General features: G+C 53.8%; 1 protein-coding gene across 1 annotated transcript in view; it reads right to left on the bottom strand.

Annotated features, from left to right (window-relative positions):
* Positions 1–24,406, bottom strand: part of DNAH9 (dynein axonemal heavy chain 9) — a 146,045-nt gene extending 121,639 nt beyond the window's left edge. Inside the window, exons 1-22 of the mRNA XM_086857114.1 lie at positions 23,972–24,406; positions 22,213–22,409; positions 21,487–21,645; positions 20,767–20,897; positions 19,289–19,500; positions 18,871–19,104; positions 17,724–17,891; positions 16,931–17,047; positions 15,797–15,947; positions 14,855–14,969; positions 13,818–13,886; positions 12,353–12,479; positions 11,281–11,536; positions 10,588–10,829; positions 9,505–9,640; positions 8,331–8,527; positions 7,633–8,057; positions 5,586–5,808; positions 3,877–4,043; positions 2,294–3,164; positions 1,577–1,707; positions 360–486 (exon numbers count right to left, since the gene is read on the bottom strand). Of these exons, the coding sequence (XP_086713240.1) occupies positions 360–486; positions 1,577–1,707; positions 2,294–3,164; positions 3,877–4,043; positions 5,586–5,808; positions 7,633–8,057; positions 8,331–8,527; positions 9,505–9,640; positions 10,588–10,829; positions 11,281–11,536; positions 12,353–12,479; positions 13,818–13,886; positions 14,855–14,969; positions 15,797–15,947; positions 16,931–17,047; positions 17,724–17,891; positions 18,871–19,104; positions 19,289–19,500; positions 20,767–20,897; positions 21,487–21,645; positions 22,213–22,409; positions 23,972–24,406 (4,890 nt within the window). The remainder of the gene's footprint in view (positions 1–359; positions 487–1,576; positions 1,708–2,293; positions 3,165–3,876; positions 4,044–5,585; positions 5,809–7,632; positions 8,058–8,330; positions 8,528–9,504; positions 9,641–10,587; positions 10,830–11,280; positions 11,537–12,352; positions 12,480–13,817; positions 13,887–14,854; positions 14,970–15,796; positions 15,948–16,930; positions 17,048–17,723; positions 17,892–18,870; positions 19,105–19,288; positions 19,501–20,766; positions 20,898–21,486; positions 21,646–22,212; positions 22,410–23,971) is intronic.
* Between the last annotated feature and the right edge of the window lie 949 nt (positions 24,407–25,355).

Raw genomic sequence — 25,355 nt, forward strand, 5'->3', positions numbered from 1 at the left:
GTTTGGTGGCACCCCAGGCTGGGATCCAAGGTCAGCAACAAGTTCTGGGTGAGATCCTGAGAAAGTCATTTTCCTGCAACCTCACTGTATCCCAGCAGAAACAAAGCCACTGTTTTTATGGCACAAAACCCATGGAGGTGCTGCCACAAGCATCACCAGAGTTAGATCAGAACACAGCCAGGGCAAGGTTGCCTGTCAGCAATGACAGCTGGAGATCAGCTGTGAAGGAGTTGTTAATCCACATAGGCTGGGAGGAAATCACTCCAGAAAGGACACTAGGGAGAGCCCCAGGTCAACATCTTCCCCTGTGACACTCCTGGCAGCTGGAAAATGCAAAGGTGATGCAGTACAAGCCTTACCAGATGAGGGTTGGTGCCGTTGGAAAGAATATCCAGTAAATCTGCAGAAGAAATGAAGTAAAATCTGGGAAAGGCCAACCTTTTCATGTCCAAATATTCAGCCAAAGCCTTCTCACACAGAGACAACCTGGGGAGACAAAGCAGAGCTCAGGACAGGTGGGTAAATACCCTGCCATGCTTTGTGCTGCCCCTTGGCTTTTCTGGAAGTTTCTTTCCACCACGGGGAAATGCCAGGCATGAGCTGAGCCTGCTCCTTCCCACAGCCCTGAATAGATCCACAAAGCACAAGGGAACTCACAGCTCACTCCCTACTCCAGGGGTCAAACACCCAAGAGTCAGGGCAGCCTGATAAAAAAGCAGAAGCACAAGTGGAAGAAGAGGTTGGAAAGGTTTGCAGTCTGACCCACTGCTTCAGACAAGCTCGTCGCTGCCACAGGTGGTGGCATCCACTGGGATGAACATTTCCAGAACTGCTTTTATTCTAATGAGCCACATTTTAAAGTCTGATTCCAACTAACTCAGCTTTTTGTGTTTGCAAAGCATGAAAGGAAAGTTGTTTGCTCCGATCTAAAATGAATCTTGCAGTGTTCACATGCTAAACTGCTGCTGAGCTTACAAAGTTCCTAAATAACATTCTCTGTGAGGAACATTGGCCTTGTTCGATTGAAAATAAAATCAAATCTTTATTTGAAATGGAGAGCTGCTACTGACACAACAGCCTAGCATGGACTTTGAAGTGTTTTTCAGGCAGATTTGTATGTTAAGTGAGAAGTGTCTCCATCTCAGGTCTGTCTCAGAGAGCTGTGTTATGCCTCTTGTCAAGGGTACACAGGGGTAATTTTGTAAATTAAATGGGCTCAGCTCTGCTGCAAACATCACAGAAAGGTTTGGGTTGGGGGGGACTTTAAATCCCACCCAGAGCCACCCCTGCCATGGCAGGGACACCTTCCCCTGGCCCAGGTGCTCCAGCCCCAATGTCCAGCCTGGCCTTGGGCACTGCCAGGGATCCAGGGGCAGCCCCAGCTGCTCTGGGCACCCTGTGCCAGGGCCTCACCAACCTCACAGATACAAAAAAACTTGAGAAAGATCAGCAAAGCTGGAGATTTGTGACTGCAGAGGAAGCAGAGCTTCAGAAAAAGCCTTGGAGCACAGGGTCAACCACTTCTTATGGCTGATTCCAGTCTCTGACATAATCCTGGGACTGATGCTCTACCTACCTCCTCTGGATGTCCTCCAGCTGTTGGGACAGACCTGGTTTATTGGTGGCTTCAACCACGTTTGGGGTTTTCTGAACTTCATAGGCCAGTTCTTTAAAATCCACATCAATGCCTTCAAAACGTTTGGAGTCCTACAAAGGGACACAAAGCAAAGCTCCAGCATTGTGCTGCGAGACCCCATCCTCTGGGGGCTGTCTTTGGGGTGAGGGGAGATTCCTCCCTGGCCAGGGGGAGGCATGTTCCTCCTCAGCATGGCTGTGAGTCTGGAATGAGCCTGGGAGCTGGGCTGGAGCACCCTGAGGAGGAGCAGGAGAAGAGCTGCTCTCCCCCACCACCAGGGTGGAAGGACGGGGGGGGGAAAGCTGCCAAAGCTGCTGGGCCAGCTCTGTTTGATGATTTTCAGTGTCTGAGTAATGATCTCAGTCCTCTCCCCTCCGAAGGAAGGCAGCAGCTCCCACCCAGTGCCCAGGAGCTCTGTGTTTGCCATGCAGTGCTGCAAGGGAGACTTTCAGCCCCTCAGCACGGCTCAAGCACAGCCTGGGGTACAAAAACATCCTGGGGGAACAACCCCAGCACAGAGGGAGCCTCCAGAGAAGTGGGGCAGCAGGAGGACAGCCCTGCTTTGGGGAATTTGGCACTATAAATAACCCCACTAAATAATGGAGTCTCTTCTTCAATACTTTCCAGACTGGACATACAGGATCTGGGTGCTCATACCTGGGGCAGCTGTGCCCGGATGTCCTCTGAGCCTATGAAAATGCTCTCCAGGTGAGACCACGTGCGCTGCACCTCGAACCAGAGGGAGATGACGGAGTCAGCGGTGGAGAGCTTCCTCTGCCAGGCAGACACCTCCTCCAGGAAGAAAGCAATATATTTGGATGACATTAAATTCTGCAGCTGCACCTGGTTGTCTTCTAGAGTTTCAATGAGCTCCTCATCTGACTTCAGCAGGGGGATGTTGGTGCGGGGGTGAGGCTCATACTGAAACTCCCTGGAGCTCCAAGTCACCCTCAGCTCCCTCAGCACCTTCTCCGTGCTCATTTCTCGCACTGCTTTGTCCACAATGCCGTGGACCTCCCCCTCAAATTTGTGCAGGTTGAGCTTGAGGAGGTCAGCCAGGGTGGTGTCCGAGTCCATCACAAACCTCACGCCCGTCACCTGCATCAGCTGGTTCCAGTGCCTTTCCCTGATGGCAGGGTTTTGAAGCTCTGCCACAGCCTTCAGGGCTGTCAGCATGTTCTTCACCTTGCTGTCCAGCCCGCTGAAAGCGTCCCACGCCCTCATTTCCTTATCCAAGTTCCGAATCTCTCTTGCAAACTTTTTGCACTCCAGGTCCATGTTCTCCACATTGATATCCACCCACTTGGTGGTCTGCCAGTCATCAAGGCTGGTGTTCACCAGGGAGATCATGTCCCAGAGCTCTTTGAGAAGACACAGCTCCTTCCTGCACTGCTTCAGTTGTTTGTACTCTGGCACCATGACTTCAAACAGACCAGCTGATTCATAAATTGAGGTCATGGCTGACTCCATCTGTTTAATCTCCATGTGCTTTGCATCCAGCAGTTGATAAGGCTTTTTGGTGTCAAACCTAGAAATAAACATTTATTCTCTGTAAGTGAAATTGTAATGACTTCTGAAGAGCCCATAAAACAAACAGAGCCTCTGAGAGCCACAGGAGAGATGGAAGGTCTGTGCTACACCCTGATGGCTGAGCCATGTGGCACTGCTGACACCACCCAAAGCCAGCGTCTTCCCAGGGCCACACCGCCGCAGGCACAGTGGGCTGTGAGCAGGGAGGAGCTCTGTAGATCTCCAGGTGATGCCTTAAGATTTATATTTTTTCTATTTTTCAGATCCTGCACTGCATTAGTGCATAACTCTGAACTCCGTGTAAAGTGTCAGCTACTGTCTTCACATTTTGGGCAGACAAAACAATCCCTCTGGGCCTGAGATCCAAGGACACACCACACGGCCCCGAAAAGTGAACTGGGGAGGAGCAAACAGGGGGAATGTGACCTCATTACCTGAAGCTGGAATTGGAGAATTAAGCCCTGATTACAAATTGACCAATTTCTGTATTTCTGCCTGAAAAACTCGTGACCACTGTTCATAGTCACAAGTCCATGTCCATGTCCATGGTCCTCCTCTGGGAGGCTTTGAGTGCCCAAGGTGTATTTGTTGAAGGCCTTTAATAAACACCCACTTTAGTTCTGTCTAGCCTCTGTTCTAGGCAGCCACTCTAAGGCATCACAGGGCTGAGGTTTTTCTCTCCAGGCTCGTGTGATGCTGAAGTTGTGTACCTGAAGGGAGCCTCCCTCCCGAAGCGCTCGCGGAGCCGCAGCTGCTGGGCGTCGAAGCTGGCGCAGCTCTGGCGCAGCGCTGTCACCTCGCTGGCCTGCAGAGGGGCCACCTGCTGCTTCACGGCCTGAGCCAGCTTCTTCACCTGGCTCCACTTCTCCGGCAGCTCCTGTGGGCACAAAGGCACTGCTGGGAGGCAGGGTTGGCTCTGCAGGGTGAGATCTGCTCCTGGATAAACACGACAGATCCAGGGGCTAGAACTGCAAGGGAGGTTGGTTGGGATGTCCCCAGTCATGCCTGGGGAGGTTTAGACTGGATATGAGGGAAAGATTCCCAGGAAGGATTGTAAAGCACCAGGACAGGCTGCCCAGGGCAGTGGTGGAGTCACCATCCCTGGAAGTGTTAAAAACCCCAGTGAATGGGGACCTGGGGACATGGTTTACTGGTGATCATGGTGGTGCTGGGTGGATGGTGAGATTTTATCATCTTAAAGGTTTTTTCCAACCTCGACAATTCCATGATTGCCAAGGGCTCTGCTGCCCCCAGCTTCCCTCTCCTCCTTGTGCTGTGCAAGCCCACAGGAAAGACTTTGGGTTTCTCTCCATCCCAGACCACACTCTTGAGGAGGTCGATGGAGAGCCACCATGGAAAGAAGGGAAATAGCTGCAGGCAGATCTGAGGCAGCAGAGATGGCCAGGGCAGGGCCAGCCCCTCCTGAGAGGTCTCCTGCTGGCATTTTTCATTACAGTCTCAGCAGAAATCACTATCAGGACCACACTCAGAGCTGCTTCCTTCTTTTCCTACCAAGCTCCAGCCCATCCATCTCCACAGCCACAGAGGGAGAGGAGCCTGGAGGAACTTCTGCTTTTCCCACTCCACACAGGAGGGAATGAATCATTCACACACAAGTGTTGCTGCCACTTGCCAGAAAGAACAAATCTTTTGCTGTCTCCTGCATCTGGATGGCTGCTCCACACCCTCATTTCTTCTATCAGGAAAGGAAATCAGGTATTTGAAGGTATTTGCACAAGCAGGCACACACCAGCAGCTCCCAGGCAGGCGGATTTAGTGGAGCTGGGTTCCCCACAGGACTGGGCTTTATGGTGGATGAAGGCACTGCTGGCAGGGCTTGTCTCTGTCCCCCAACACTGGCTGGGCACCTCACCTTCATCTCATGGTCCTTTTTGAGGAAATGAAAGGAATTCCCTAAAAACTGACTCATGAGAGCCAGTTGTGGAAAGATGCCAAAATATTTTCATAACCTGCTCCCAGGGACATCCTCTGGGTAAAGCACATCTGGTGGTCTTGACCCAGAGGAGGACTGGAGTCCTGTGAGAAGGCAGCTCCTCTGACAAAGTTATCCTTCCCATCTCCATAGCTGCCAAGAACCAGCTTATTTAAAAATAATTATAATTCAACCTAATTAACAGATGGATTTGAAAATGCATTAATTTTTTTTTCAAGAGTAATGGCTGGGAGTTGGAGCAGGCAATTCCATGTTTTTCACACATAACAAAAGGCTTAATCTCCAATTTAAAAGAAAAAAATCTCAATATAACTCAAAAAATTCAGAGCTATTAAGGCACATCCTGCAACAGCAAAACACTGCCCACTGAGGCCCTCTAATGACAGAGAGCAGGGCTTTGAATATCCTGGGATGCTCCTCCACTCCTGCTCCTGGGCAAACCGTCCACCACAAGCCCTCACCCACCTCCAGCTGCTGGTGGACTTCCTCAGGCAGCTGCTGCTCATAGGCCCTCAGCAGCTCAATGGTTTCCTTCAGGGGCTCAAACATGGCATCAGTGGCACTGTGACGTTCCTTCACAGCCAGCAGGTGACCCATGACCTCCACCAAGCCGCCATAGTCACCTTTCTCCACCTTTCTGCTCAAACCTTTCTCGGCAGTTCGGATGAACTCGTCCAGCTCAGCCAAGCTGTAGAGCACAAAGCAGGGAAGGAAGCACAGGATGAGGGCAGTTCCTCTGGAATGACTATCCAGCCTCAGAACTGGAATTGCTGTTCAAAGGTATTCCTGGGCACAGCTTCCTTCAAGGAACAAAAAGACAGGTTGGGACTTCTCGAATTGGGAACACAGTACCTGAACAGGGACAGGGAGCTCAGGAGGGCTCTGGAGGGCTCTGGAGGGGGTGTCTGAGAGGACAGATTTTACTGGGAGAGTTCCCAGAGCAGCTGGGGCTGCCCCTGGATCCGTGGCAGTGCCCAAGGTCATGTTGGACAGGGCTTGGAGCAGCCTGGGACAGGGGAAGGTGTCCCTGCTATGGCAGGGGTGGCACTGGATGGGCCAGTGCCCATCCATAAGATCCCTTCCAACCCAACCCATTCTGGGATTCTCTGACGGTTTTCAGCCCATCTCTTCCACTAGGAGAATCTGAGCTGCCCAGGTGAACCTGCCACATCTCAAACCTGTAACAAACAGGGATTGTCCTTCTTGCACTGCCTCTCTGCACAGGGCAGCTCCCTCCTGCAGGCAATGCAAATTCACAGCAGTTTAGAAAAGCAACTGGACATCTGTGGGAGGAAAAATCAATCCCTCCAGGACTTAATTAAGATCCCTGTCTCTCAAAGCCCTTGAGCCATAAGCCACCACAGAGGAGAAGAGTTTTTGGGGTACGTTTCCTCACCTGCTTGTCCTGTTCTTAACCTCAGCAGCTACTGGGCACTTTCAGCAGAGGAACAATGGGCACCTGGGCCTCAAAACACTTTTTAAGTGCCTGCTTAAATTCTCTGGATGCTGCTGAGCCTAAAAGTATCCTTAAATACTTCACCTAATAAAGACTGAGTTGCCGAGTCAGGGACTCTCAATAACAGCTCCTAAATGCTGGTTCTCTGCCACACAAAACCTCTTTGCAAAGAAAGTATCAGACAGATTTATGGTGCTGAAAAGCACACAGGAGATCACATCACCACCCCACAAGCCGCCTCCTCTTCAGATGTCTGTGAGCACTCCTCTGGGAGCATCCACAGCCTAAGACACCTTTCAGTTGTGACTGAGTTGCGACCAATAAATCTCCCAAGGCATTGTCCTGCACAGATCTGAGCAGCTCTTCAGAGCTAGGAACATGTGTTAATGTGAAAGTTGGAGCCCAAACTGCTCCTTTTTGTAGCCTGAAGACACTTCCCCATGACTGCTCATGCCAGGCTGCCTGGATCATGGGCTTTCAGAAACCTCATAACATCAGTGCAGGTTTACTGATGGGCACCATCAAAGCCAGGAAAGCAAGCCCAGAGCCCTGGCAGAGATGGGATGGTTTGGCTCAGGAGGAGTGGGCAAACATGCCTTGTCTAACACCCTACATCAGGGCATGGGCTCAGGTATGTCAGGGGGACCAAGTGTCCTCACTGTCCCCAGGGGGACCGAGTGTCCTCACTGTCCCCAAGGGGACCGAGTGACCCAGCTCACACACAAGCAGAGACCAGGGCACAGAATCCACGGCAATGGGATGGAGCTGCTGTGGAGAATGGGCCCTCCTCTTGCTCCTGTCTAACTCTGGAGGGAGTCACAGCCCCGAGGCTGCCAGAGCTCCAGGAGCATCTGGATCAATGCTCCCAGGGAGGGATTGTTGGGGTGTCTGTGCAGGGCCAGGAGCTGGACTGGACATTCCTCGTGGATCCCTTCCAGCCCAGGGTATTCCATGATTCTCTAACTGACCTGGCCATCCATGTGGAATGATACAGGCCAGCCAAGACAAGAGGAATCCCGGCGCAGCCCCGGGAGCAGAGGCAGGGGCGGCTCTCACCTGCGCGTGACGTGGTCCAGGAGGTGCTGCTTGAACACCAAGCTCCACCTTTTAATCTCATTGAGCAAGGCTGCCTTGAAGGGCCGTGCATCGAGCCTCAGCCAGCCCTGGAAGGAGCAGACGGGCTGCATGCCAGCCACCTCCTCGTAGAGCCGCTCGTACGAGTCGATCTGCTCCCTGAACCGCTGCAGCGCCGGCGGCGCCGCGGGGACCCCGGCCTCACCGTGGGCCTCCAGGTCAGCGGGTGTGAGGACACGGCCATGGAGCAGGAGCTGGCGGCACAGCTCCCTCCTGTCCTCGCCGTACAGCTGCGAGTAGCGCTCCAGCTCCGCGCCATGCTCGCGGCACGCGGCCACCGCGGCCTGGGCGCGGCCCAGCAGCTCCTGGCGCGCCGCAGACAGGTCAGGCATGTCCTCCAGGTCAGCCTGGGGGGACAGGGGAGAAAAGGTCAGGGGAGACAGGAAAATGAGAGAGGGGAAGATGGGAGAGAACACATCTCCTTCCAGGCCAGGGAAAAAGGAAAGAAGAGAGAAAGGAGATGGAGAAAATGGGAGAAGGGAGAAAAAAGAGAGGGAGACAGACAGAAGAGAGAGGGAGACAGAAGAGAGAGGGAGACAGAAGAGGGGAGAACAGAGTGATGTGGAGCACATGGCACCTCCTCACTGCCACCCAGGCTGGGGAAGCCCCACAGCACAGACCTGGTAGTGGCAGAAGCCGCTGTGCGTGGCCAGCCGTGGCACCAGCGAGGAGATGTGGTAGATGCCCTGGAGAAGACCTTCCACCTTGTCACAGAAGCCATCATTGGTGCCAGGGTCCAAGGGAGGGTGAAACACCAAATCTGGGATCACCAAATCCAGCTGCACCTCAAACAGGGGAGCAAGCCCTGCCTTGGGATCTGGTAGGGAAGAACAGAGATGGCAGGATCTTTTCCAAGGAGTCTTGAGCCACCACTGACATCCTATTACAAGATGCCACATGCCCTGCAGGGACAGCAGAGGGTGTGGTGGCAGACTCACGCTCACTGGTGTCTGCACAACCCATGAAGGGTTTGGCAAACCAGCTGTGCTGCGGTACCCACCAAAGACAATGGGGAACAGATGAGACACAAGTGACTTAAGGACCAGAAAACAGCCTGAGGAGGAAAGGCTTGAAGAGACCAGGCTCTTCAGCTCATGCAGAGGGAGTCCTGAGAGCTGAACAATGCCAGCATGGAAGTGCTTGCAGAGAAAAACAACAGGAACCAAGAGTCTCTTTAATTTAGTGGTGAAAGGCATAGAGAAAAAAAAAACCCAAACAGCAACCAGAAACTGAAGCCAGATGCAAATGTGACAACATATGCAAGTTTTTAACAAGATGGTGAAGAACTGCATGAGATTCTCCAGCTCATTGTGCCTCCAGATCCAGAAGGGAAGCGTTCCTGGAGATGTGCTTTAGCTGCACACAAGCTGCTCTCAGCAGAGCAAGAGGGGCTGGGCTGGTGACTCCTGAACCCAGCTCACCCCTGCCCAGGACTAATGCTCAGGGACTGAGGAGTTTATTTTGTGCCTCTCAGAAGCAGAACTGGCTCTTGAGACTCTCCACAGGGGAAGGATGGTGCCACCCTGTTGCTTTGGGCATGGGAGGGTGGGAGGTGCCTGGTGGAGGAAGCCTCAATGTCTTTTTCCATTAACCCTTGCAAACAGGGCACAGCCACCTCCATCCCTCCCCTGAGCCATCCAGTGACCAGTGAGGGAGTCACCCTCCCCTCCTGCAGGCTCCAGTGCCAGAGGAAAGCCAGGAAGACAAGAACAACCCCTGAGCATGAGGGAGCACAACCAGAGATGTCCCCTTGGAGGGGCTGAGCAGCCACTGGGGACAGGGACCAGGCGTCACCTGTGTTCTCCAGGAGGTACTTGAGCGAGCACTCAATGGCAGTGAAGAATCCATCCAGGACTATCTCATCCACATAATCCAAATACATCTTCCAGGCATCAGATGCTGGCTCTGCAAGTAGGAGGCTCTGGTTTTCCTGGAAGACAAAGAAGATGCCTTCACCCACAGCAGGGCTGAGTCTGTCCTCAAGAGAGCTGCCCACGCCCAGGGGCTGATGCTGGGCAGCTCAGGAGTATCAGCCCTGTGGAGGTGGATCTTCCTGCTGGGGCATGGCCACCATCTGCTTCTGTCCAGGGCTGCTTGGTCTCCAGGAGCACTTCAAGGTGAAAATGGAGAGCAGAAGGGCTTTAGAAGGTCTTCCATGTGTTTTCTTCCCTCTTCTCTGAGGCCACAACACTTGGGGCTGCTTTGCACCCCTGGGGCAGGGAGAACTGGGGGTCTCAGAGGCCCATCCTGATGAACCCATCTGGTTCTCTTCAGAGTCCAAGGCCAGACAGTGACCCCTAGGAGAGGGCTGTCCTCCAGCCCATCCCCTTCCAGGCCAGGGGCTGTCCCTGACCTGTACAACACCTGGCTCCAGGCAGGTGAGGAGCAGAGCTTTGGGCCTTCTCCTGGCCCCCAGAGGACTCTGAGCTATGGCAAAACTGCTGGGAATCACCAAGGTTTGGGACAGCAGTCTTTCCCCTGTCACTCAACTTCTCCCTGAGTGCTCAGCATCACCTCCTGCTCCACAGAGGGACATCAAGCCTGAAACCGAAGGCTCAGCCCCAGCCGCTGTTCTCGGGTGAACACCTCAGAGGGGATTTTTCCTTGGAGCAGGATCCCAAACCCGGTGCACCACTCCCCTCTAGTGGCTCTGCAGCAGCCAGGGTTGGAGCCAGACCCTTCCCTGGGCTGCAGCTGCTGCCAGTCCTGCCCCAGCCAGCCCCACACCCCCATTCCAGATCACCCCTCAGGGACAGCATCAATTAACACCGGGTCAGCTTTTCAAATGGGTTCAGGGAGTTCATTTCAGGTGAAGCAGCTCTGGACATTTTCAGGGAGCCTCTGAGGAGCCACCCATCCCGGCAGGTGCCCCCTGACCTTCACCAGGGAGTGGATCCTCTGCCCAGCCTCCCTGACGAGGCTGTAGCGCCGTTCCAGGCACTCCTGGCACTCCTCCAGGCTCAGCACTGACTCCTTTTTGGGATCCCTCCTCTCAAATATGGGCGACTGCCACGAGTGCACGATGCTCTGGATCTCCTCAACGTTGTCCTTGGCTTTCTGCAGCCTCTGCTCCAGGTCACAGACATCGCCCATCACCCCAGAGAGGTGATCCCAGACACCTGGGGAAAATGAGATGATTGATCACCTATTGTCAGAGCTGCTGGGCCAAGCACTGGTGTTCTCTCCTTCAAAACTGTTCCCCCTCTCCTTCTCCTGCTCTTCTTCATTTTCCCCCTCTCCTTCTCCTGTTCTCTTTCATTTTCCCTGTGGCCTCACGTATTTCTCACTCATCCTTAAGGTAAGAGATTCCCCACCTCGAGCAGCAGAGCCTCCTCTACCTCTCTCCCACCCCAAGCCACAGCAGGGACCGCCAGAGCCTGGGCTATACCTGAGGGGAGCAAGATTCTGTCCACAGCCCCAGCGGCTCAAGGGAATGTGGAAAGGAGCTGCTCCTCATCTCCCCAGTGCTGGATGTGCCAGAGAGTTCCCAGTTTCCTGCTGGGAGCAGGGAGCAGAGCCTGGGCACTGGGGAGCATGAGGAGACCCAGGTGTCACACGGAGCCAGCTCACCCTCTGTCTTCCAGGTCAGTGTTTCCTCTGCCTCTCGCAGCTTTGAGTCGATGTCCTGCAGCCTCCCCTGCAGCAGAGGATATTCCACCTCCAGCACCGTCCTCAGGACCTTGTTGTACGTGTTCCCCATCAGCTCCAGGCTGGCCACCAGCTGCCAGAAGGATTCCTTGCAGGAATAGATCTCGGCTGCTGCCGGGGGGATGGCTCCTGCCCCGCTGCCCCTCAGGTAGCTCACCTCCCTCAGCACCGACACCAGCTGGGGAAGGAAGGCACAGAGCTGAGCACAGCACAGTCCTCCCAGCCCCTGATGTTCCCTCCCATCCTTTCAGAGCCTCACAGGGGGTTCCTGCTGGTTTGTTCCCAAAGCAGCAAGCTGGAAAGGGCCTGGACAGCTCCTGGCACCTGTTTCCCATTGATCTCTGGCTCTGGATTTCTTCCCAGCTCTGTGAAATACCAACCAGCCTCTAAACCATCAACTGTGTCCTCTCAGCCATCCCCACCCATGTGCATCCCCTCTCAGATGAAGGCTGAGCCACAAGTCTCAGCAATGCTCCTGCAAGAGCATTCATTATCAAAGTACCCTATCATTATCAAAGTGAAAGATAAGCTGGCTCCAGTTCTCTTGGTTTGCTGGGTTGATTGGCATAAAAAATAATTTAAAAAATAGTACCATGGCCAAAAACCCACCAACTCAACTTCTTCTGGTGCCACCTTCCATGGAGGATTTATGGAATCACAAAATAAACCTTCCCTGGGATTTCTACCCCCTTTCAGAAGCTCAGATTTCAGGTACACACAACATGAATGTCCCATCACTCCCCACACCAGTGTCAGCCCTGGTCTGGACATGCTGGCACCAGTTATACATCTGGCTCCTGGGGCACTTCCTGCCGCTGGCTTCAAGCAGAATTTGCTCTGCTCAAAGTGTAATCCTGGTATTTAAGCAGAGCAGATCTATGGTAGGTCCTCATTACCCCCATGGGAGGGGTTCCACAGGCCCTGTACCAACCCCACCAGGTGTCCCCCACAGCCTGGGGACATGTCCTGGGGGACAGCAGAGCCCAACTCTTACCTGGGGATCAAAATTGACCGAGATCAGCTTGGTCTGTGGATCTCGCCGGATGAGAGGCTGAGTGAGGTTGTACTGGGATTCTTCTGAGACTGTCTGGGACCAGTCTAAATACAGCTTTTCCTGATACCTGCCAGGAAAGAGAAACAGGCACCACATAGTTACCAGGCCAGAGGGTGCAGCTGTAACTGAGTGGAAGCCAAGTCCATTCTGGGGACTGAGGAACGTGAAGGAACGCTCAAAACCCATCCATGCCACCTCCACAAACAACAGTGCTTCCAAAACAAACACCCAAAACACAGTGGCAGTGTCAAGTCAGGAGGGCAAAGCTCTCTCTCAAGTACCAGTTTTAATTTTTAATTCATTAAATTATTATTTTTTTTTAATTCCCATTTGGAGATGGACTTCCCAAAGCATTTAGCCTAACGTGATAGATCAGCAGCTGGGGGCTTCCAAAGGTCTAAGCAGGACAGGACAGGTGCCTAAAGCCACAGGGATGCTGGGGTGGCTGAAGCTGACCTCACCTGTCTGAGTGAGACCACAGCACCCCTGGGATGGGAGCACTCAGGGCAGAGCAGAGGTGTGGACAGTCCCAGCCCCAGAGCCTGTTCTGAGTCACTCTGAGCGCTCTGGGAAATGGCACCCAGGAGATGGCACCTCCAGGGGCTCACCCCACACCATCTGTGGGGCTGCTCCTCTCTGGAAGGCTGTGTTTAATTTAATTTAATTTTTTATTTTATTATACTATATTATATGTATAATATAATAATATATATATTTCTATATTATCTATATTTTACATATACATTATCTATTATATATAATAGATCAATTATAATATATATAATATATAACATAATATAACACAACACAATATAACATATATATAACACATATATATATATCTATATAACACATATATATATATATATTTTATAATCTCTACAGATAATATTATTATTGTTCTGGTGATGGGAACAGGGCTCTCTGCACAGGTCTCCCATCCACCCTGCAGCATCCAGGCTCTCAGCTGCCTTTGCTGTGGGTGGGGAGCAGGGCCCTGCAGGGCTCTCCTCCCTGGGGAAGGGGTTTCTCCCAGGGGACAGCCCAGGGCAGCCAGGTGTAACATCACACACTGAGATGCCAAGCCCTGGGCAGCCCAAACTGTGGAATATCCACATTACAGCCCCTGCAGGCACAGCCACTGAAGGGGCAGGGGAGGAACAGAGACTTCTCCCAGCCCAGGCTTCCCCCCAGAGCAGCTCCTGCAGCCCACAGCAGAGATGTGATGGTTCTGATGCTGCTGCTGGGCTGCAGAGCCCTGTGCCTCCCCTGCAGGATTCTCCATGGAAGCCATCCCAGCAGGACATTCCCTTGGCTCACAAAGGGACATTCCCAAGCCCTGGGCTGTTCCTGGAGGTGGTTTGGGTGGGGGATGTTCCCTCAGCCCTGTGTCAGCCCCCTGTACCTGTCGAGCAGCTGGATCATTTCTTCATATTTCTGCAGCACCCTCCTTCCACGGGCAGAGTCCAAGCTCCTGGAGCACAACACACAGGGGTCACCTTTGGTCCTGGGGGCTGAGCTCTGCATTCCCCCCTTCCCAAGGTCCCCCCCAGCCTGCAGGCACAGGCTGCTCGGATTTCACCCCAAATCCCCTCCTGCACAAAGCCCCTGTGCTCTTTCGGGTGTTTCCATGCTCTGAAATGGGGAGCAGCAGCTGGGATGGGAGAAAGGCCCAGGGCTGCTGGAAAGATCTGTTACCAAACATCACTTTGAAACATTTTACCCTCCACAGTTTTCTGTCACAGTTGTGCTGCACTAGATGCAGGTCACAGCTGTGTGAATTACTCTTTATATAATGTATAGAAAAAATATATATAAAATGTATGCAGTAACATATATTACATAGATCATATAAATAATACATATCTGTATTAACACATATTTTCATTTTTCCTTTTCAATCTTTTCTCCTCTCAAGCTGCACATGGGAAAGAGCCTCACACCACCCTGCTGAAGGACTTGTCCTTGGCTGCTCTAAACAGAGGGGTAAAATCAATGCTAAATGCAGGGTCGATGAAACTTCCAGCCCTGGGTTGTTTTCTTGATCTTGGGTGATTGTTCCTTTGTTTAATGCTGAGAAAGTTACGATACCCAAGAGCTGGGCTGCTCCCAAGGAGGTCCTGGAGACCGTGCTGAGAGGAATTACAGTGGGAAAGGTTGCAATACCTCTTTTAATTGCAACCTAGGGCTATGTTAAAAGCTGAGGAGCCTATCTACTACCCCACTGTGCCTCTCAATCACTTCGAAACCAATCCAGCTAAAGTGCTCCTTTAAAAAACAAAGGTGGCAGGGAAGTGAATGGCCCCAGGGCACCCACTTCTCACCTCTCCACTGAGAACTGCTCCAGCTGCAGCCACTGGGCAGCACTCAACACTGAAAGAACATCTAAAGGCTGGCTAGAGATTTCTAGACGGTCACAAAGCAATTTATCTGGACACTCACAGCCCTGGGATGTGCCTGAGGTGCTCCAAGGGCCGCTGGATCCGAGCCCGCAGCTCCTGCGCCCAGCCCAGCGCTCCGGCCACGGGAGGGACGTTCTTGTGCAGGGGGGGAAAGCCTGGCAGGACACAGGGGAACAGCATTCCATGAGCCCTGCAGCCCCAGAGACACCCAGAGCAGCTCAGCTCCACACAACTGCCCTGCTTCCCAGGCTTCTTCCCTGAAATCCAACCTCTGTCACACCATGGAGGTCTGGGACCTACAAATCCCCCTGCGCCTCTGCACTGGGGATAAGGGATCAGAGGAGGAGCCTGGCATGTCCTGGCAGCAGATTGGGGTGAATTCCCTGCTGCCCAAAGAGGCTGAGGAAGGGATTTCTGGCTGGGAGCTGGTTGTGACCATCCCACAGAGCAACACTCCCCACAGTCACAGCAAATGCTGGACTCGTGCTCCATCCGTGTCCCCATTCCCTCTGTTCCCTCTGGTCCAGCAGTGCTGCCTCTCCAGAGCCTGGCTGGCTCCAGAACAGTCTGGTTCCAGAGGCTGCTGCTCAAGAAGACACACTAATCCTCAGAATCTGACAGGAGTTTTCCTGTTCCCTTCTGTGCCAGCCTTCCCAGGAAATAATAAACCTGGAGAAGGCTGAGCAAACCCCGAATTCCCACCTCCCCCTTGCATTTACAGCATCATGAGGGAAAAGCTCAGCGTGTGCCTTCAATCCCAGCCACACCTCACACGTGCACATTTCAAACAAAGATATTGGCACTGCTCTAATGCCAAGAGCAGAGCCACACACTTCCCTTTCCACTAGGAACTACAGAAGCTGAAAAGCTTTGCAATTTGGCAAGTTCTGCTTTCCTCAGCAAAAGCAAATTATTTCCCCCCCTAAATTAGTCAAAACCCAGATTCCTGTAAAATCACTTTTCCTCCTCAGATGGCACCCACCGAGCTGCAGCCCTGCCTGGGTGTGCCTGGTGTAGGTGAGCCTGGCCTGCTCCAGGGCAGTGCTGAACATGCTGAGGAGGACAGGGACCTTGTCAGCAGCCACTGCAGCCATCGCAGGGCGCTCCAGAAGGTTCCGGAACATGGCCAGCAGCTGGAAGGAGCAGGGAAAGAAATGGGGAAAAGTCACAGTCCTGCACAAGGTCCCACTGGGATTTTCCTCACTGGTGCAGGTGCTTCATCTTCCTCAGCAACTCAAAGGTCTGCACTGATGGACACTTTGTCAAAGGGAAGGTTTTCCCCCTCTCTTTCCCAAGTAGTTCCTGCCTTTCCTGGAATCATTAAGGTTTGAAAAGAGCTCCAAGATCACCTTTGAGTGAATCCCACCACTAAAGCTATCACAAAGAATGTCTTTGTTACAGAAATGCTCAGGCCTTCTCTGTGGGTGAACCATATTCCAGCTGCCATGCCTCAAGTGCTTCAAATTTGCTATTTAAAAAAAAACCCCACAACAGCTCGAAGATAAATACTATCACTTACAGTTTTCTATAATTATACTGATTTTTTTCAGAAAGTACCATTTATTTCTGCAGGATGGATTCACTGGTAAACAAAGCTGTCTCATTTCTAGAAAACCTCCATTTTCAGAGCTGAAATTCTTGCATGTATTAATAAATTGATATTAACAATGATCACCTGGTTTTAACAGCAGTTTTCACCAGGAAATCAGAGAATCTCAGATTGGTTTGGGTTGGAAGGGACCTTAAAGTCCAGCTCATTCCACCTCCTGCCATGGGCAGGGACACCTTCCATTAGACCTGGGTGCTCCAAGCCCTGTCCTGGCCTTGGAACCCAGAGCAGCTCTTCCTCCACCTGCCAGGGAGCCCAGTGAAACCCCTGCCATCCAAAAGCCTGATCTGAGTCATTTCTTTGGCTGCTCTTCCCCAAACTGAGCAAAGGGCTCTTGTGTTTGTGTCAGGAGTGAAGAGCAGGAACACCCCCAGCTCCAGAGCTCAGGAGGGACCCACAGCATCCCTCCCCAGCAGTGTCCCACTGTCCATCCCACGTGCCTGCAGCTCCAGCACTGCCTGGCCTCTCTGTGGGGCTCACAGGGAGGGAAGGAGGGAACAGATAAACCTTGAAGATGTGCTCCATGTCCGGGGCATCGCTGAAGGCCCGGCTGAACACAGCGCCCAGCCGACGGTCAATGTCCTGCACCTTCTGCTGGAAGTCCAAGGCATCCTGCACAAACTCCTGTGGGAAGGGGAACAGCAAGTCCAGAGCTGTGAGAAGGCACTGGGGGGGTGCCCAAATACCCAGAGCTATTTCCTCTTCTCATTCACCAGGAATTAACACACTCCTCTGGCCACCCTCCACAGAGTCAGGGACACTTCTGTCCCATCCCATGGCCCTCCAGGATGGACCCACAGTCCAACAAGTACTGGGGGCAAGACAGGCTATTTCCACGCTCTCTTACTCTGAAGACCACACCACCACCCCCCCAAAAACCCACAGAAGCACTTGCTGAACCAGCAAGGTATGCTAGGTTTAAGCTGTGCCAGGGGAACTTTAGGTTAGACATCAGGACGGAATTCTTCACTGAAGGAGTGGTTGGGCACTGGAATCATCTGCCCAGGGAGGTGCTGGAGTCACCATCCCTGGATGTGTTTAAAAACAGACTGGACATGGCACTCAGGGCTGCGGTTTAGTTGATGGGGAGGTGTTGGGTCACAGGTTGAACTCTGGGATCTCAAAGGTCTTTTCCAGCCTGGTTCATTGTGTGAGTCTGAGATATGGAGCTGCAAGAACTCCCAAGTGTCTGCAGAAAAGGCCAGCAGCTCCCTAGAGTGACAGATCAGATCACAGCAAAGGGAGGAAGGAGCTGGGAAGGAGGAGCCAGGGTGGATGTGCTGCTGGCATTCCCACCTACCACGTTGGCCAGGTCCAGGCAGTCGTAGGTTCGCTCTGAGAACACCTGGTAGCCCTCCTGGAACTCCTCGTACATGTCCAGCACCTGCTGGCTCAGGGCCTTCCCTTTCATCCCCCCGAACTCAATCTTCTCCAGCTGTGTCAGGTCCAGGGCCGTGCTCAGGAGACCCTGCAGAGCCAGAGGAGGCACACAAGGAGATGACAGCAGGTACCACAGCACATGTTTGCTCCTGGCCCAAAGGACCTCCCAGGCTCAGTGAGGGTGCTCAGGCTGGGATCAAGATGATCTTTAAGGTCCCTTCCAACCCAAACCATTCTGTGATTCTACAGTTGTGAGCAGTTTTAGAATAGATGCCATCCATTGTGGTTTTCAATGCAGCTCCTTAAGGAATGAGCAGAGTTACACAGTGTGGTTAAACCAGTAAAACCTTCTGTTCCAGTGCAGAGAATGAGGGAAGGAGAAAAGCAACGCAGACCTTGCCTTGGACAGGCAAAAGCAGCCTGTGGAGTGCCCATCTCTGTCCACAGCTGGGAGCAGATGCCCTTTGGAGAGGTGAGGGGTTACCCCCAGGTGAGCACAGTTTTTGTGACTCAGCCTGTAACTCATGGAGCCTCAGCCATGCTGGGGGCTGAGGGATGGTGGCACTGGTGACACCCCTGCCCCCCTCATGGCACACTGAGGAGCCGTGGCAAGCAGGGACACCCTGGAGCCCCCAGCATGGCACACCACTGGGATGTGAAGGGATGACCTGGTGAGGAATGTGGAATGTGTCCTTGCTCTTCCCCAGGCCCCCTGTCCAAGTCAGGAGATTCCCAGCTCCAGGATTTCCCCTGGAAGCCTCAGAGCTTGTCCTGGCTTATTCCCAGCCCTGCAAACCACAGCCCCATAACCCCCATCCCCTTGCCCCCACAAGAGCACGAGTCCCAGAGGACTCCTGGGTGCACAGACACAGACTCAGTGTCACAGAGCAGAAGGACACAGCAGCAGATCTGACACGTGCCCTGAGCAGGACCTGGGCAAACGAGGTTCTGGCCTGGGTGTCAGGGGGCCCACAGAGCACAGAGTGGCCCCATGCCCTGGCATCAGGGAGGGAAGATGCCAGCAAGGGAGTTCCTGGCTACAACACCTCACAGCTCCAGAGTCTCACCTTGACCATCTCCAGCCTCTGCAGGAAGCTGTCCAGCCTTGCAAACACCAGTCTGGTGTGGAAGTCCCACTCCCTCACTTCCTGGCCTGGCTCATAATACACGTGCAGGTTTTCCCTTCTCTCCTCAAACGCCCCTTTGAAGGTGTTCAGGATGTCAAACACTGTTTGCACCTTGCCCAGGCTCTCTTCCATCTCTCCTCTCAGAAGGTCTTCTGGACACAGGTACACCACGGCCTGGAAGAGCCAAACCACACCAGCGGTGTCACTTCTGTCACAGCAAACGGTGACTCCTTGCACTGAACACATCTCACCCTCCCTGCCAAGTTCAGAACCCCTTGGGAGGGGGAATCCTTGTCCAAGGAAGGAAAGGAGAAAGAGAGAAGAGACTTTGACAAACACAGGTGCCACAGCCACACACCTGCTGAATGAGAAGGTTGCAGATTTCCTGGAGCAGCACCACGACCCGCAGGGGCACGCTGTAGTGCTTGGAGGTGACCCAGATCCAGCACACCACGTGCAGCAGAGGGACCAGGAGAGGCTTCACCTTGCTGAACTCAACAGCTTCTATGTCCTCCAGGGGCTGCTGCAGAGGGGCCAGGTGCAGGTCAATGTCCTGAGCCTCGCTCAGAGCTGTGGGAAGAGAGGGGAGAAGGGGTGAGAGCCATCGGGCTGGGGTGGGGGTCAGCTGGATGCTGGCACAGAGGGGACAGTCCTGGAGAGCACAAAGGGGATAGACAGACCTGGAGAGCACAAAGGGGACAGACAGTCCTGGAGAGCACAAAGGGGACAGACAGACCTGGAGAGCACAAAGGGGACAGACAGACCTGGAGAGCACAAAGGGGACAGACAGACCTGGAGGGCACAAAGCACTCACCTACGTGTGCTGGGGACAAACCACCCTGATCCCTGCTCACCTACAGCTGAACCAGCACAGCAAACAACCTGACCCTGTGGTGGGGGACAGGGAGTGGGACGGGGTTCTGGGCACAGGCTGAGGCCACAACAACCAAGCAGTGCCAGGCAGCACCAAAAGCACAGCTCTGCACAGTCCCCAGGCTTGGCCCAAGCTCAGCTGAGCCTGGTTTTGGCTCTGGCAGCCCCATGCCCAGAGGGCAGCACAGTCCCACCTGTCCTGACTATACCAGAACAGAAATGAGGGCCTGACTGGGTGAAATTTGCAGCTTAGCTTTGTTCAGTTGTGTGGTTGGACACTGAAGAACTACCCCAAAGTTAATAATTGATTAATTTTAAATAAATAAATTAATTTTAATAAAACCAGGACATCATTATGCAGCTAAACCTGTGAACCAACATGAAGAGAATCATCACCACCATCTATTCATAGCACCATGGAATGGTTTGGGCTGGAAGGGACCTTAAAGCTCATCTTGTTACACCTTCCCCTGTCCCAGGCTGCTCCCAGCCCCCATGTCCAGCCTGGCCTTGGGCACTGCCAGGGATCCAGGGGCAGCCCCAGCTGCTCTGGGCACCCTGTGCCAGCCCTCCTCACCCTCACAGAGAAGGATTTCTTCTTAATATCCAAATCTAACCTCTGACAGCATGAAGCCATTTGCCCTCGTCCTGTCACTGCCAACCCTTGTAAAAAATCCATCTCCAGCTCTCTTGGAGCCCCTTTAGGCACTGGAAGGCCAAAGTGAGATCAATCCAGAGACTTCTCTGCTCTGGACTGAACAATCCCAATTGTCTCAGCCTTTTCAGAAGTGCCAGAAGTGCACATGCAAATAACCCCAAAGCTTGAGACTAAGGAAGTAGAAACTCTGTCAGCATCTCCCTCCCACAAAGCCACCAGGGCAGGGAGGGCACAGGACTCTGGCACCCCAGGCTATGACCAAGGACAGAAGTCAGCACCACGGCAGAGCTGTCCCAGTTTCTCACCTGCCTCAACATCCATCAGCATGTTTTGGAAGGCTGGCACGAAGATGCTCTGTGCTCTCTCCAGCACCTCCAGCATGTTCCTGACCCTCCTGGATGTCAGCTGGCTGTGAATGCCTTCCAGGTCAGCACACCTGCAGCAGCCAGCACAGGTTACAGCACACAGCAGTGCCCCAAAGCCCTGCCTGCCTTGGCTCAGGATTTCCTGCAGTTACACAGGGACTGAGCCCCAGTGGGGGCAGGAAACAGGAGCAGCCCTACAGGACACAGCTGGAGCCAGGCTCAGAGCAGAAAGGAGCCAGTGGTGTTTCTGCAGCCACTGCTGACAGCTCTGCACAGGCAGGTCTCTGTCTCCAGTCAGCTGAGCCAGCACAGCACAAAGGACAGGTGAAATTCCACTCCCTGGCTCATGTAACCCCTCCCTGGCACCACCAGCAGCCAGCTGACAGATGGAGAGTGCCCATCAGCCCTGCTCTGAGGCTGGGTCCCAGTGAACAGTGATGGGAACAGCATTTCCAATAAAATTCCCTCCTGGTGTAGCCCTGGGCTGTGGTGGGGCCAACCCAAACCACGCAGCCACCTCCAGGCACTCGATCATCCTTATTTTATGTCTGGGAGCAATATTGTTGTGTTCAGGTCTCTACATGACCTGCAGCAGCTGCTCTGGCTCACAGCAGCAGCACTCCCTCCACCCAGAGCAGCACCAGCAGCTTCCCCCAGCACCTGCTCTTCCAGAACTCCAGCTCCACCCTTGGGGTTGGGTTGGTGCCTCGCAGGAGAGGCTCTGAGGACTCTTTCTTCAGCACTCTCTGGACCTGCTGGCTCCAGTCGATGATGGCTGACTCGGTGGCATGTACAAGGGATTTATTGATCAGCTCCAAGCTGTGGAAAACAGAGCATGAGGGTCACTTGGCTTTCTGCTTGTCCATGTGCATTGCTCAGTTGGATCTACCTCAATGGGCAGCTGGATTTTACACTTACAGCCCAGATTCATGTTTCAAAACCACAAAACAATCAAATTCCTAAGGGAGACTATTTACAAGGGCAGTTAGTGAAAAGGAGGAGTGGTTTTAAACTGAAAGAGAATAGGTTTAAATTAGGGATTTAAACCTCCCTGTGAGGGTGAGCAGGCCCTGGAAAGCCAGGTTGGACAGGGCTTGGTGTAACCTGATGGCAGTTTGGAGCTTTCCCTCAGTGATGCAAGCAGTTCATTGCTTCTCTGCATGCCCACATCCACTTCCTGAGCTTCTCCTGCTTGTATTGTTGTACAGACCCCAAAGACAGAGCCCATGAACTCGAGAGAGCAAAATACCCCTCGTTGGCAGTCTGATGAGCTGCAGAGGACAGGGAGCAAGAAGAGTCCCCACGTCTGACAGGCAGGATCCCCAAAAGAGGCAGCACATGCAGCAGCAGAAGAAAAGCCAGCGGAGAGCAAGGGCTGAAACTCACAAATTCTCATTTTTAGGATCAATGTTCTCAAATCTCTCTGAGCCAGCTGGAAGAGGCAGCAAGGTCTTGCCATTCACTTGGCCAATAACCTTGAAGACAGTGCTTTTCAGGCTGTGCACGTGATGGATGATGTCTTGGGACACCACTCGGGGCCAGCCCTGGTGGTTCCTCCGGTTCGTCAGGATGGGCACGATCACCTACAGCAGGAGTCATGGAAGAGCAAGGGAGAAGAGCTGAAGGAAGTAGATTTAATTTGATTTAGGAAGAAATTCCTCCCTGTGAGGCTGGGGAGGCCTTGGCACAAGGGTGCCCAGAGAAGCTGTGGCTGGCAGTGCCCAAGGCCAGGCTGGACAGGGCTTGCAGCAGCCTGGGATAGTGGAAGGTGTCCCTGCCCATGGCAGGGGTGGCACTCGATGATCTTTGAGGTCCCATCTAACAAAAACATGCTGTGATTTGATGATTCTGTAACAAAAAGTACTGTGGATGGACTGGCCACCAGGCTCCGAGGTCCTGGCAAGCCTGGAGACCCTCACTGACCACTGTCCCAAGCAGTTCCCTGCAGGTGGTGATGAGCAGGGCAGCAGGGCCAGGCTGAGCCCAGGGGCTGTCCCTGCACAGCCACCCCCCATACGCAGAGGGAAGCTCCTCTGGTACCTCCTGGCATCTACAGCATAGCCACGTTTTGGGTTATTTCCCAAAGCTGCAGCCCACTGAATACAGTTCCTGTCTTCAGCAGTGGAAATTCCAGGGTCTGCACTGGCCTGGCAGCTGGGGACTCTGGGCTGGGCTTGTCTGGACCTGAGCTGCCTCTGGCTCTTTGTGCTGGGATAGCAACAGCGTCTGTCACCTTCCTCTGGGATCACAGCCGGGTTGCCCATGGTGATGAGCAGCCTTTGTGTGGCCAGACTTGGGGGAGGATAAAGGTATAAAAACAGCTACAAACAGACACAGAATTGAAAAGGAACAACCAGGGTGCCACTCCAGGGTGCTGAAAATTCATTGCACCGTGACCAGAGGACCAGCAGCAGCAATCACCATGTCCCGGGAGCCTCGGGAAAGGGAAACAACCCCAGGGCACACAGAGTTCACCTGCAACAGCTTCAGCTGCAACAGTATCAGGCTTTGTCTCCACTACTCAAATCACAGGGACTGCTAATGAGTGTAGAGTCATAACCACGCAAATCAGCTGTTTGTGTTCTATTGGACTGGTAAAATGACAACTGGGACCTTGATGGAATCTCTCGAAGATCCCTGTGGGAAAACATCAGCCCACCTGAGGTAACTGGGCACTCAAACACAGGAGGCTCTTCTGAAAATCAGGGGAAACCCTTTCCTGGTGAGGGTGACTGAGGGCTGGCACAGGCAGCCCAGGGAGGCTCTGGAGTGTCCATCTGTTGGGATACTGAAAAGTCACCTGGACACGGTCCTGGCTGGCCAGGCTGGAGCAGAGGCTTGGACCAGATGTGCCTGAGATGAGCCATGCAGCACAACTATCCTAGAACCACACAACGCTTTGGGGTGGACGGGACCTTAAAGTTCACCTCGTTCCACCCCCTGCCATGGGACACTTCCCGCTGTCCCAGGCTGCTCCGAGCCCCGTCCAGCCTGGCCTCGAACACTTCCAAGGGCGGCACAAGCACAGCTTCTCATTCTCAGGAGCACATCCAGTGTCTCTGTAAAGCGGCTCAGCCTCACCGTGAGACACCCCGAGCTCGGCATTTCCGAGGCTGGGCTCTCCAGAAGGCTTTTCCCCCCTTACCTCCTCCAGCACGGCGGCGAAGTGCGGCAGGGGCTCTGCGGGCAGGTCCCCGCACAGCAGCTCGGCGGGCCCGGGGCCGGCTCCGGCCGGCCGGAGGAAGAAGATGGCCTTGGTGGCTCCGGGGGGCGGCGGGGGCGGCCCGGGGCTCATTCCCAGCTCCCCGGCCGGGCCCCGCCAGGCGAGCAGCGCCGGCCCCGCCGCTCCCCTCACGAATCCGCTCAGCTCCGGCCCCGCCGCAGCGCCCGCCCAGCGCCGCCAGCGCTCCGGGGACACGGCCAGAGCCAGCCCCGCAGCCCGTGCCAGCCGCTCCTCACGGGGATCCTGCCGGGGATCCTCCGGGGAGCCCTCCCGGGAACCCTGCCGGGGATCCTCCGGGGAGCCCTCCCGGGAACCCTCCCGGGGCCGCTGCAGCCCCGGCTCCCCCTCGGCCTCCATCCGCCCGGCCCCGCTCAGTGTTTGCGAGCAGCAGCCGCCGTTGCCCGGGGGATCCCGGAGCGGCTCCCGTGCCCCGCCGGGATGCGAGGGCGGTCCCAGCGCTGCCGCCTCCCTCCTGCTGCTCCCAGCCCGTTTCTCTCTTCTCTCTCTTCTCATTCTGGCAGCCCCAGAAGCAATTTCCCAGCCCGGCTCGCTCCGTGGGAATTTTCCCACATCGGGCGCAGGCAGCTCCCGTCCCTCACCCCCTCGTCCTGCTCCCGACACCGGCATCAAGCACCTGCAGCTGAAACTTGGGTGCTGTGTGCTCCTGCCACTGCTGCATTTCCAGTTCATTAATACCCTCTAACAGAAGCAGTTCGCTACTTTCCAAATAAAATATCCTCCTTTAATTCACGTGGAGCCTGTGCAGTCACAGAGCTGTTCGTGTCACCCCAGCAGGAACCAGGTCCTCCCCTGGGTACCCCAGCCCACTCCTACCCAGTAAACAGGAACATTTTGGTTTTCTCCAGTCCTCTGTTATTCATAAAATTCATAAAAGCTTTTCTGAAGGACACAGATGTGTCAATTCTCCAGTCTCTGCTTTAGACAAGCATAATACTAATGCATAGTTCAACAAAAGATGCTTTGCTGACAGTTTGTCCCTTTAATTTCCCATTAATTTGAAATGAAATATTAAGATTCATGTATGAGTATCATCTCCTGAGCAGGGCCTGGGTGTCTTCAAGCTCCAAAAGTGAACTCCTTAATTGAAACAGCACAGAACTCCCTTCCTACTTCCAAACACAGGCAGTGACAGCAGGGGCAAAGGAAGAAGCAAAGCTGACCCACAAAAGGCTTCAGAAAAACTCTTAACTGCAGGCTAATTCCCCCCACCCTGCCTGCTGTGCCAGCTTTCCTGTCCTCTGCATCCAGAGCCAGAATCTGCTCAAGGACACTCACAGCCATGAGA

The sequence above is a fragment of the Cyanistes caeruleus genome, chromosome 19, assembly GCF_971803275.1.
Source record: "Cyanistes caeruleus chromosome 19, bCyaCae1.hap1.1, whole genome shotgun sequence".
Classification (NCBI taxonomy): domain Eukaryota; kingdom Metazoa; phylum Chordata; class Aves; order Passeriformes; family Paridae; genus Cyanistes; species Cyanistes caeruleus.